Source organism: Ailuropoda melanoleuca, chromosome 10 (genome assembly GCF_002007445.2).
Source record: "Ailuropoda melanoleuca isolate Jingjing chromosome 10, ASM200744v2, whole genome shotgun sequence".
Classification (NCBI taxonomy): domain Eukaryota; kingdom Metazoa; phylum Chordata; class Mammalia; order Carnivora; family Ursidae; genus Ailuropoda; species Ailuropoda melanoleuca.
The window spans coordinates 22,556,700-22,569,435 of record NC_048227.1 but is presented as its reverse complement, the minus strand read 5'-3'; the positions used below and the strand labels follow the sequence as shown (position 1 = coordinate 22,569,435).

Sequence of the window (12,736 nt, the reverse complement as noted above, 5' to 3'; positions counted from 1 at the left end):
AGTTGTGTATAACACCCAGTGCTCATCATAACACGTGCCCTCCTTAATACCCATCACCCAGTTACCCCATCCCTGCTCCCTTCTGTAACCCTAAGTTTGTTTCTAGGAGTCCAGAGTCTCTCATGGTTTGTCTCCTTCTCTGATATCTTCCCATTCAGTTTTCCTTTCCTTCCCCTATTGTCCTCTGCACTATTTCTTATGTTCCACATATGAATGAAATTATATGATAATTGTTTTCCTCTGATTGACTTACTTCACTTAAGTAAGTGGAACCTCCAGTTCCATCCATGTCAATGTAAATGGTAGGTATTCATCCTTTCTGATGGTTGAGTGATATTCCATTGTATATATGTATACTTTTCATTTTTTTTAAAGATTATTTACTTATTTATTTGAGATAGAAGAGTGAGCATGAGTGGGGGGAGGGGCAGAGGGCAAGGGTGATGCAAACTCCGTGCTGAGCAGAGAGCCCAACACAAGGCTCAATCCTAAGACACTGAGATCATGATGTGAGCGGAAGGCAGATGCTTAAACAACTGAGCCATCCATGCGCCCCAAGATTTATTTATTTATTTGAGAGAGAGAGTGCACATGTTAGCAGGGGGAGGGGCAGAGAGAGAGGGAGAGAGAGGATCCTCAAGTAGACTCCCTGCTTGAGTGCATAACCCCTCACAGGGCTGTATCTCAGGACCCTGAGATCATGACCTGAACCAAAATCAAGAGTCTGACGCCTAATCAACTGAAGCACTCAAGCACCCTCTTTATATATTCTGGATATTAACCCTTTATCAGTTATATGGTTTGTGAATATTTCCTCCCATTCCATTGGTTGCCTTTTCACTCTGTTGATTGTTTCCTTCACTGTGCACTGTGTAGAAGCTTTTAAGTTTGAAGTCTTCTCATTTATTTGTTTTCTGCTTTTGTCACCTGTGCTTTTGGTGTCATATCTAGATCATTGCGAAATCTAATGTCATGAAGCTTTTGCTCTATATGTTTTCTTCCCGAGTTTTGTTATGTTTAGCTCTTTAATCTCTTTTGATTTCACTTTTACATGCCGTTTAAGGTAGGGATCCAACTTCATTCTTTTGCATGTGGGTATCCAGTTTATCCAGCACCATTTGGTTTGAAGAGAGTGTCCTTTCCCCTGGTGGCCTTGTTGAAGGTCTTTTGACCATATATGTGAAAATTTATTTCTGGACTGTCTGTTCTCTTGGTCTCTATGTCTGTCTTTATGCTGCTACTATACCAATACTCTTTTGATTACTGTAATTTTGCATTATATTTTGAAATCAGGAAGTGTGAGGACTCCAGCTCACAAGAGGAAGTGCTCTCTTTGCTTAAGATTGGTTTGGTTATTCAAGGTACTTTGCAATTTCATATGGATTTTAGGACTGTTTTCTCTGTTTCTGCAAAAAAGGCCATTGGGATTTTTTTTAAAGTTTTTATTTAAATTCCAGTTAGTTAACATACAGTGTAATATTAGTTTTGGGTATACAATTTAGTGATTCAGCACTTCCATACATACACCTGGTGCTCATCACAAGGATTTTGATAGAGGTTGCATTGAATCTGTAGATCATTCTGGGTAGTATGGATATTTTAACAACAGTAAGTCTTCCAATCCAGGAACAAGGAATTTCTTTCCATTTACTTGTGTCATCTTTAATTTCTTTCAGCAATGTTTTATAGTTTTCAGTGTGTAAGTCCTTCACCTCCTCAGTTAAGTTTATTCCTATATATTTTATTCTTTTTGATGCTATTGTAAATAGGATTGTATCACATCTTATTTTGAGCATCACTTCTATTTATATGTCTGGTATGTCTGGTATTGAATTCTCATTTATTTTGGCTGATAAAATTACATAAAGCAACTATCATTTTCATGTAATATTTTAGTTTTGGGAAGATAGTAATATAATTCCATGTTATTTATTATCTGTTTGTGTTCCAAATCACTATAAGTTTTGGGAAATTATTTTGTTCTTTGAGTTAAAAGCTTTGAATTACCCAAATTGCCTTCTGTGTTTGCCTGGCTGTTTCTTGATATACTGAACTTGACCGTCTTTGTTTTCTCATTTAGGGTACATCAGAGAAGGGTTCCTGCTTTTGCAGCATGTCGTAGATCAGGCCATCATGACGTACCATAACGGCAGAGCTGTAGAACAATTGTTTAATGATGTCTTCATTTATCTTAGGAGGTTTCCATCCCCTGCTTATTATAATGATAGTTTTTTGTCGCTTTTTATACATATCTTCCCTTTGATAATTTTACTTATATTTTCTCTAACTGAACTTACCCTCATCAGGACCATTGTTTCGGAAAAGGAAAAGAGATTAAAGGTAACTTCACTTTCTTTGTGGCATTTTGGGCCTGTGGAACAGATTTTGTGTTCTATATATTTAGCAGTGGTGAATAGTTATATCGCAATAGCAATATACAAATATACAAATTTTCTGATGTTCTACTTTTATCTAAATTCTTGATTTGATCTGTAGATTTATTGACTGAATGACTATTTAACATGAATATTATGGAGAGAGGTCATATATTAAATGTCCTGAATCCTTTTTGGAATAAAATGGGTAACAAAGAAATAATCATATAAGCTCTTAAGTTAGACTAATTTAAGATATTCTTTAATTCCAAGATTTGAGATGAATTTCAATGTTAAGTCAAATTAAGACCATATTGTAAAAAACCGTGGCTCTAGAGTCAGAGAGAAAACCATTGACTCATCCATCTATCCGTTAATTTGTTCATTTATATATTAATTACCTACTTTTTATCAAGGACTTTGATAGAGCTCAGCTTTAAATCTTGGCTCCACCAATAATTAACTCTGTGATCAGAGCCTGTTTCTTAAGATGTAAATTGAAGATAATACCAAATGTCTAGGGTTATCAGGGGGATTAAGTGACATTTTATCTTAAAAAGTATCTAGGTCAGTCTCTAACCTATAGTAAGCACTCAACAATGGGAGTTAAAAAGAGAGGACACAGTTTCTACCTACTAGTTGTTAAAGGTTTAGTTGAGGAGATATTAGGAAACTGAGTTACTTTTATAATATTAAATACCTACAGGTGTGGAAAAGTTATTCTTAAAGTACTGAGGGTATGATGCTTGGTCTGTGCAATGGGGAGACACCCCCAGAGGATGGGCTTTGAGACTCTCAGTATCCTATCAGTGTTCCTATCAGTGCTGCTAGCAGAAGAATGACTCTGGAAAGGAAGTGGGGGAAGCTTGACTTAGATTAAGGGTTGCCAAGATTTTTGCGGAAAGCACAGAACAGTAAATTTTTTAGGCTTGTGGTCCACATGCTTCTTTGTCACATATCCTTTTCCTTTCCTCCCCCTCCTCCCCCTCCCCCTCTCCTCCTCTCCTTCTTTCCTCCTCATCCTCATCCTCTTCCCCCTCCCCCTCCTCTTCCTCCTCCTTCTCTTCCTCCTCCTTCTCTTCCTTCTTCTTCAACCATTTAGAAATGCAAAAACTGTTCTTAGCTCACAGGACATACAAAAGTAGTTTATGGGCTGGATTTGGCCTATAGGCTGTAGTGTGCTTCCATAAAGTTTGACTCCGATATCGAGGCTGAAGACATGGAACCAATTGTGAGGCAATTATAACAGCGGAAGAAAAGCAGGGAGGGCCTAAGTCAGGTTGTTTAGAACAAAGGAGGGAAGAGTTTAAGAAATATTTGGGTGGTAGAAATCAGTGGAAATGAATATGTACATAATTAACTTCATATTCTGGAATTTTGCACACACTTCTTTCAGCAGCTTTCTTTTCCACATATCAGGTTATTCTTAATGTAGTTTGATCTTGTTGTATTGGTGTGAGGAAATATGCTGTGTTTCCTGAAGGGACAGTGATGCTTGGGTTTAATGAAGACAGAAAATTATAGAAAGAAAAATCATTCTTTTCTGAGGCAAGGGACTGTCCCTCCTTCCAGGTTGCCTGGATATGCTAATGAAATTATCATCCCCCAAATCATTCAGGCTTGAAACTTCAATCTTATCAGTATAGTATAGTATGGTATGGTATGGTATAGTATAGTATAGTATAGATAATATTTAGAATGCTGCCATTTCCTGCCTCTATAACTTTTAGGTAAGTTTCTTAACTTCTCTGTGCCTTGACTGTAAAATGGAGGTAAAAATACTCCTACCACATAGGGTTATGGCGATGATTCAAGAGATACTGGCTGTAGTACATAGGAAATGTTATGTAGATGTCCACAGTAGTTATCTGTTTTCTAAATTCTGTTTCTTTCTCTCCACGTGTACGAATGTCGTTTTCTAATGCAAGCTCTTTCTGATTTTTTACCATCCAGCTGTTGCAGAAATCCTCTCATTGGTTTCCCTAACCACCATTTCTCCTTAGTCTTACTTCACATTAAACCCTTTTCTTTCCACCCCAAATGGTTCATTTTGTACCATTCTTATTTTTGTTTCTTTGACCAGCATGTCTTTTTCTCTCTTTTAGAACTGGTGAGTAATCTCTTTGAAATCTTTTTTCAACTACAATTTACTAGTTTTCTCTTTGTGTCTCCAGGTCATGTTACACAAACTTCAATCAGGTAGTTTAAATTTCTATTTACTTTTTCATTTTGAAGTTTCTAATTGAAATATAAAATATACATACCTGTGTGTACAGATCACTAAATTACCCAACGTGAACAGACCCATTTAACTACTATTCCAGTCAAGAAATAGAATGATGCCTGCAATCCAGAAATTCCTCACATTCCATCCAAATCACTACACCATCCCTCTTCCACAAGTACTGGGTGTTATACACAACTAATGAATCATTGAACACTACATCAAGAACTATATTGGCTAATTGAACATAATTTAAAAAAAAGACAATCACTAACTTCTAAAACCCTATGTTAGTGTTACCTGGTTTTAAACTTTATTTAGATAGAATTATACAATAGCTTTCCTTTTGTGTTCTTCTGTGTAGCTACAGTTTGGCCATTTTCATTGCTGTGTACTATGACATTTGATGAATATATCACAATGTATCACTCTTCTGTTGATGGATGCTTGGTTGTTCAATTATTGGGCTATTACAGTAAGCTATTGTGAATATTTTAGTGCACACGTGCACATTTTTCTGTTGGGTTTGTACCTAGGATTGAGGTTGATGGAGTATACAGTATACATGTTTTCAACCCTGTTAAATAAGGCCAAACGTTTTTCCAAAATGTTTGTGCCAGTTTGTTTACTTAATCAGTAACGTATGAGAGTTAACTCTTCCTCTGTAAGTATGCCAACACTTGGTGGTGTTAGTCTTTTTAAATTATAACTGGAAGGCGTATAGTGGTATCTCATTGTGGTTTTATTTTATTTATTTGTTTGTTTGTTTATTATTTTTAATTTAAATTCAATTAGCCAAGGTATAGTATAGTCATTGTGGGGTTTAAAAAAATTTTTTTTATTATATTATGTTAGTCACCATACAGTACATTCCTGGTTTTTGATGTAAAGTTCGATGATTCATTAGTTGCGTATAACACCCAGTGCACCATGCAATACGTGCCCTCCTTACTACCCATCACCAGCCTATCCCATTCCCCCACCCCCCTCCCCTCCGAAGCCCTCAGTTTGTTTCTCAGAGTCCATAGTCTCTCATGCTTCATTCCCCCTTCTGATTACTCCCCCTTCTTTATCCCTTTCTTCCCCTACTGATCTTCCTAGTTCTTATGTTCCATAGATGAGAGAAATCATATGATAATTGTCTTTCTCTGCTTGACTTATTTCACTTAGCATTATCTCCTCCAGTGCCGTCCATGTTGCAGCAAATGTTGAGAACTCATTCTTTCTGATAGCTGAGTAATATTCCATTGTATATATGGACCACAGCTTCTTAATCCAGTCATCTGTTGACGGGCATCTCGGTTCCACACAATAGCTAAATCGTGGAAGGAACCGAGTCATTGTGGTTTTAATTTGACTTCCCTCGTTAACTAATGTTGTTGAGCACCTTTTCATGTGCTTATTGGCCACATGGATATCCTCTTTTGTGAAGTGTCAGTTCAAAAGTCTTTTTCCCATTTTTCTGTAGGGTTGTGTGTCTTTTTTCATCAATTTACATGCATTCTTTATATATTTTGAATACTAGTTTTTTGTGTGATGTATGTGTTGCAAGTATTTACTCCCAATCTGTAGCTTATCTTAACAGTGCCTTTGGATTTATAGATGCTATTGATTTTGATGTAATGAAGCCTTTACCCTTATGATTAATGCTTTCTGTGCCCAGCCTGTGCTGGCTGAGTTCTCCCTAGGTGTTTAGATATTCTTCTTTTCTAATCTTTGTATTTAAGCCTCCAAATTTACCTCTAGTCATAACTTTAGTTGCAACCTACAAATTGAAGTATAGTATTTTCTTTACCAGACAGTTCAAAAGAGTTTTAGTTTTCATTGTGGATTTTTTCTTTGACCCATAAGATAATTAGAAAAGCATTTAAAAATTTTCAAACATATTTGGAGCCAGAATTTGAGTTCAGTTTTTTGAAATTTTGGTGGCACTAGCTCTGTGGGCTACACTATAGCCAATGTTAGCAAACGTTCTACATGCACGTGTGCACTAAAAACAATGTGTATTGTGTGTTCAACGTGTGGAACCTGATGCAGGGCTGGAACTCACAACCCTGAGATCATGACCTGAGCCAAAATCAAGTCGGACACTTAACCAACTGAACCACCCAGGCACCCCTATATTGTTCATATCTTTTTGGAAAAAAAAAATATTTATTTATTTTGAGAGAGAGAGAGATCGTGCATGAGCATGAGTGGGAGGGGCAGAGGAAGAGAGAATTCCAAGCAGACTCTGTGCTGAGCATGGAACCCAAAACCAGCTTGATCCTAGGACACTGAGATCACACCTGAGCTGAAACCAAGAGCTGGATGCTCAACTGACTGTGCCACCCAGGTCACCTCGTTGTTCATATCTTTTTAAAAACTTTATTATTATTATTTTTTAAGTGATCTCTGCACCCAGTGTAGGAGTTGAACTCACAACCCTGAGATCAAGAGTCACATCATGCTCTACTGACTGAGCTAGCCAGGCTCCCCTGTTGGTCATATCTTTTTTTTTTTTAAGATTTTATTTATTTATTTGAGACAGAGAGAGAGCACACGTGCGGGGGGAGGGACAGAAGGAGAGGGACAAGGAGATTCCCCGCTGAGCAGGGAGCTTGATGCAGGGCTTGATCCCAGGACCCTGAGATCATGACCTGAGCCAATTGCAGTTGCTTAACTGACTGAGCCACCCAGGTGCCCCTCTTTATATCTTTAACATGGATTTTTATGTCAGTTATATCAGTTATGGAGGGAAATAATGTTAAAGATCTCCGTCTATTATTATTGACTATTGAGTTGTCAGTGTTCATGATTGATTGTTATTAGAGCACTTTTTTTAATGAAAGTTCCTTTAGAGTCATTATTAGATAATTCTGATATCTATGTCATCTTGATTTGGCATCTGAGGATTTTCTTTATGGTTTTAGAGGTTAAATTTTCCTTATCTTAGTTTGCTGAGTAATTTGGGGTTGTTTCCTGAATATTTTGAATATTGTGTTATAAGTCCCTTGTTCCTTTTGAAAATTTTCCATTTCAGTATGTAGTTAATCTCTTTATATTTAGAATACACATCCTTGCAAATGGCAAGTTCCCATTCTTTTTCATGGCTGAATAATATTTCATTATACATATGCCACATCTTCCTAATCTATCTATTGGTAGACACTTGGGTTGCTTTCATATCTTGGCTATTATAAATAATGCTGCAATAAGCAAAGGGATGCATATATCTTTTGTAATTAGTGTTTTCATTTTCTTTGGGTAAATACCCAATAGTGGAATTACTAGATCATATGGTAATTCTGTTTTTAATTTTTTGAGGAACCTCCATACTTTTTTCCACAGTAGCTATACCCATTTGCATTCCCACCGACAGTGTGAGAGGTTCCTTTTTCTTCATATCTTCATTAATACTTATTTCTTGTCCTTCTGGTTCTAGCCATTCTTGCAGGTGTAAGGTGTTATCTCATTGTGGTTTTGATTTGCATTTCCTGGTGATTAGTGATGTTGAACATTTTTTCATGTGTCTGTTGATTATCTGTATGTCTTCTTTGGAAGAATGTCTATTCAGGGCCTCTCTATTTTTTAAGTGGATTATATGTTTTCTGGGTATTGAGTTGTATTAAGTTCTTAATATATTTTGGGATGCTAACCCTTTATTGGATATATCACTTACAAATATCTTCTCCCATTCAGTAGCTTGTCTTAGTTTTGTTGATTTTTAATGTACAGAAGCTCTTTATTTTGATGTAGTCCCAATAGTTTATTTTTGCCTTTGTTTCTAGACATATCTAGAAAAACGTTGCTATGGCTGATGTCAAAGAGATTACTGCCCATGTTCTCCTCTAGGATTTTAATGGTTTCCCATCTCATATTTAGGTCTTTAATCCATTTTGAATCTTTGTGTATGGTATAAGAAAGTGGTCCAGTTTCATTTCTTTTACATGTTGCTCTCTGGTTTTCAGAACACCATTTGTTGAAGAGATTTTTTCCACTGCATGTTCTTTCCTTCTTTGTTGAAGATTAATTGACCATACAGTTGTGGGTTCATTTCTGGATTTTCTATTCCATTGATCTGTGTGTCTGCTTTTGTGTTAATACCATACGGTTTTGATCAGTACAGCTTTGTAGTATAACTTGAAATCTGGAACTGTGATACCTCCTTTGTTTATTCAGGGTCTTTTGTGGTTCCATGTAAATTCTAAGATTGTTTGTTCTAGCTCTGTGAAAAATGCTGGTGGTATTTTGATAGGGATTGCAATAAATTTGTAGATTGCTTTGGGTGATATAGACATTTTAACAATATGTGTTCTTCCAATCCATGAGCATGGAATTTCTTTCTGTTTGTGTCATCTTCAGTTTCTTTTGGTATTTTATAGTTTCAGAGTCTGTCAATTCTTCAGTTAAGTTTATTGCTAGGTATTTTATTCTTTTTGGTGCAATTGCAAATGGTACTCTTCTCTTTATTTCTCTCTTTGGTGCTTCATTATTAGTGTATAAAAATGCAACAGATTTCTGTATATTAATGTTGTATCCTGTGACTTTACTATTGCTGTTTTTTTTTATTGAGTCTCTATCATTTAGTTGAACTTACTGTCTTATTGGCTATAACTTATTGTCAATAACTCTTAGGTTATTTTCATGGTTGCTTTAGGGTTTATAGTATACATGTTTGCCAGTTTTGTCATACATTTTACTTCTTTACAATGTACTGGTATTATTTTTGCTTTTAAAAGTAAATCTAAAGAGATTTAAAAAAGTTTTATATTTTTCTAGTGTATTTCTCACTTTCTGTTCTCTTTATTTCTTGTGTAGATCCAGATCCATCCTATATCATTTTCCTTCTGCCTGAATGTCTTAACATTTTCTTGTAGTGCTGTTCTATTGATTTTATTCTTTCAACTTTTATATATCTGGCAAGGTCTTTATTTTGCTTTCATTTTTGAAAGGTATTTATGTCGTGTTAAGAATTCTGAAGTAAGAAGTTTTTCCTTTAGTATTTAAATATCTGATCCATTGTTATGTTGCTTCCCCTGTTTCCAGTGAAATGGGGCTTTCCCCCACTCTGTACATAATGTGTCATTTTGGGAGGATGCTTTATAGATTTCCTGTTTTACTAGTTTTCAGCAATTTGACTATGATATTCCTTCATATAGTTTTCTTTGTGTTTCTTGTTCTTGGATTTCATGGAGCTTCTTGCATATGTGGGTTTGTGATTGGTCAGAATTTTGAAAAATTTTGACGTTTCTATTTCTACATATCTCTTAGGCCATCTGTCTCTCTTCATTCCCTCTGGGACCTATATTAGGCTACCTGAATTTGTCTCATGGCTTATTATGCTCTTTTCAATTTTTTCAGGCCTGTTGTGTTTCATTTTGGTATTACTGTGCCTTCAAGTTCAATAATATTTTCTGCAACATCTAATCTGATGTTAATTCTCTCTAGTGTGTTTTTTGTCTCAGAAACTTCTATATTTTCTATGTGTTTACTGAGCATGTAACATTTTCTTATAGCTTACTGAGCAGATGGAATGCAGTTGTAGTAAGCTTTGATGTCCTGTCCACTAATTCTATAATTGCACATTTGTGTGTCAGTTTTGATGATTGAGTTTTCTTTTCACCTGCTGTATTCTACATATGGGTCATATGTCTCCTCCTTTGCATACGTCATGTATTATTTATTTACTACTATATAACAATATTACCACAACTTAGTAGCTTATAATAAACACATTTATTGGTTCATAGTTTCTTTGTGTTGGATTCAGGCATGGCTTTGCTGGGTTTTCTGCAAGGCTGCAATCAAGATGTCATCCAGAGTTGTGGTCTCATCTGAGTCTCAAATAGGGGAAGAATCTTTTCTAAGCTCTTTTAGTTGTTGGCAGAGTTCAGTTTGTTATAGTTGTAGGACTGAGTATTTTAGTTTCTTTCTGACTTGGATGTAGGCTGCCATCAGCACCTTGACTTATGGGCCTTCAACAATGGCCTACAGCATCATCAAATTGAGCAGGAGGGGAGAGTCTCAGAGTGAGAGAAGTGCCGTAATCCTATGTAACATAATTGCAGAAGTGACATTTCATCACCCTTGCTACATTTTATTGATTAAAATAAGTTGTGTGACCCACCCACACTCAATGGGAGGGAACCACACAGGACTGTGAACACCAAAGGGCAGAGAGGCTAGGGGTCAACTTAGAGACTGTCCATCACATCAATTCTTTATTGAATGCCGGGCAATGTGGATTTTACTTTGTTGTGTCTTGGATATTTCTGTAGTCTTATATTCTTCAGTTTTATTTTGAAACTGAGTTAAATAATCTGGAATCAGTATTATCCTTTGGGGTTTTGCTTTTAATTTTTGTTAAGTGGGACTAGAGTGGCATTTATTCTAAGGCAGTAGTTCTCAACTGGGGTCTGTTTTCTTCCCAGAGGACATTTAGTAATGCCTTGAGATATTTGTATACCTAGGATGGTTGCTACTGGCACCTACTATGTAGTTTAGGGTTACTGTTAAATATCCTATAATGCATGAGATAGCCTCTCCTCCCCCCACAATTAAAAATTAGTCTGAAATACAAATAGTGCTGAGAGTGAGAAATCCTGATGTATATGACACACTTAGGATAATGCTTTGCACTGAATATGTTTTCAGTAGAGCTGAGGTTGGAAAACCCAGGTCTAGGGCTAAATTTGGCCCACTGTTAACACAAAATCCTTGGAAGTATTCTACTTATGACCCATAATTATGTGGTTTTAAATTATGTGGTTTTAAACTCTGGCTGGTGGGAACAGGAACTATTTCTAACTATATGTATTTTTTCTTACAAGTGTTTCTTTTCATGGCCCTGACCCCATTCTTCACATATACAGACTGATGAGTACTAACATGAAGATTCTAGGATTACTTTTCAAAGATCCCTGGAGCTCTCCCTCTGTGATTATCTTTCTGCTGTTATCTGACATTGCAAACCCCAGCCACCTTGTCCTTCATGGATTCCCAGCTGTCTTCTGCTCTCAGGAACATTGCTGGGCTCTCACTCCAGTTAGCTAGGCAAGTAGTTAGCAACTAGCTAAGTGATTGATCATGGGGCTAATCTCTTTTGTTTCATTCTTCTCTAAGGGACTACTGGCCTTTATTGCCTCATCTTCCATGTCTTGAAAATCAGTTTTTCACTTGTGTTTCTTTCCTTTAATAATTATTTTTTACTTTTTTAGTTGACATAGAATTGACCTATAAAGTGTATGAGTTTTAGGTGTACAACATAATGATTTGATATATGTATACATTGCAAAATGATTATAAGTTCAGTTAACATCCATCCGTATACACAGTTATGAATGTGTGTGTGTGTAAGGAGAACTTTTAAGAACTATTCTCTTAGCAACTTTCAAATAAACATATTGTATTGCTAACTCTAGTCATCATGCTGTACATTATGTCCCCAGGATTTAATTATCTTATAACTGGAAATTTGTGCCTTTTAAGCACCTTCCCCTACCCCCTGCCTCTGGCAACTGCCAGTCTGTTCTGTGTATCTGTGAGTTGGCTTTTCGTTGTTATTTTTGTTTTTAGATTTTGCATTTAGTGATATCATAAAACATTTGTCTGGCTTATTTCACTAAGCATAGCATCCCCAAGGTCCATTCCTGTTGTTGCAAATCAAAAAATTTCTTTCCCTTTTATGGCTGAATAATATTCCACTCTATATATGTCCTTTTTTCACATGTATCTGACTTGAAATTTCACTAAGTATAATGCCCTGAAGCTCCGTTTGTATTGTTGCAGATGGTAGGATTCCTTCTTTTTTATGGCTGAGTGATATTCATTGTATAGATGTCTTTTTTTGTTTTTTGAAGTTGTTTCTAGTTAGAGAGTAAATCTGGTCCCATTTGTCCCATGTAGGTCAGAAGTGGAATCCTTCCATTTCTCTTAGATTTTGTTTATATTAGAAATTTTTTATGAAAGAACTGTAGAGACCATGTCCTCTTACTTAAGACAGAGTTACTTTGCATCTTGGCTGGGTTGCTGCCTTAGCTTCATTCACCACTCATTTTAAGATACAGGCACACAATTCCAAATGATTTTCTTTTAAAATATCGATGTCTATTACATAAACAATGCATGTTAAAAAATAAAAATTGACAAGGAAAAC

At 36.0% G+C, this 12,736-nt stretch overlaps 1 protein-coding gene across 1 annotated transcript in view; it reads left to right on the top strand.

The window, feature by feature from the left end:
* The window catches only part of LOC100463697 (ATP-binding cassette sub-family A member 3-like), a 156,193-nt gene that overhangs the window by 14,467 nt on the left and 128,990 nt on the right, over positions 1 to 12,736 (top strand). Inside the window, exon 5 of the mRNA XM_034669566.1 lies at positions 2,081 to 2,340. Coding sequence (XP_034525457.1) covers positions 2,081 to 2,340 — 260 coding nt within the window. The remainder of the gene's footprint in view (positions 1 to 2,080; positions 2,341 to 12,736) is intronic.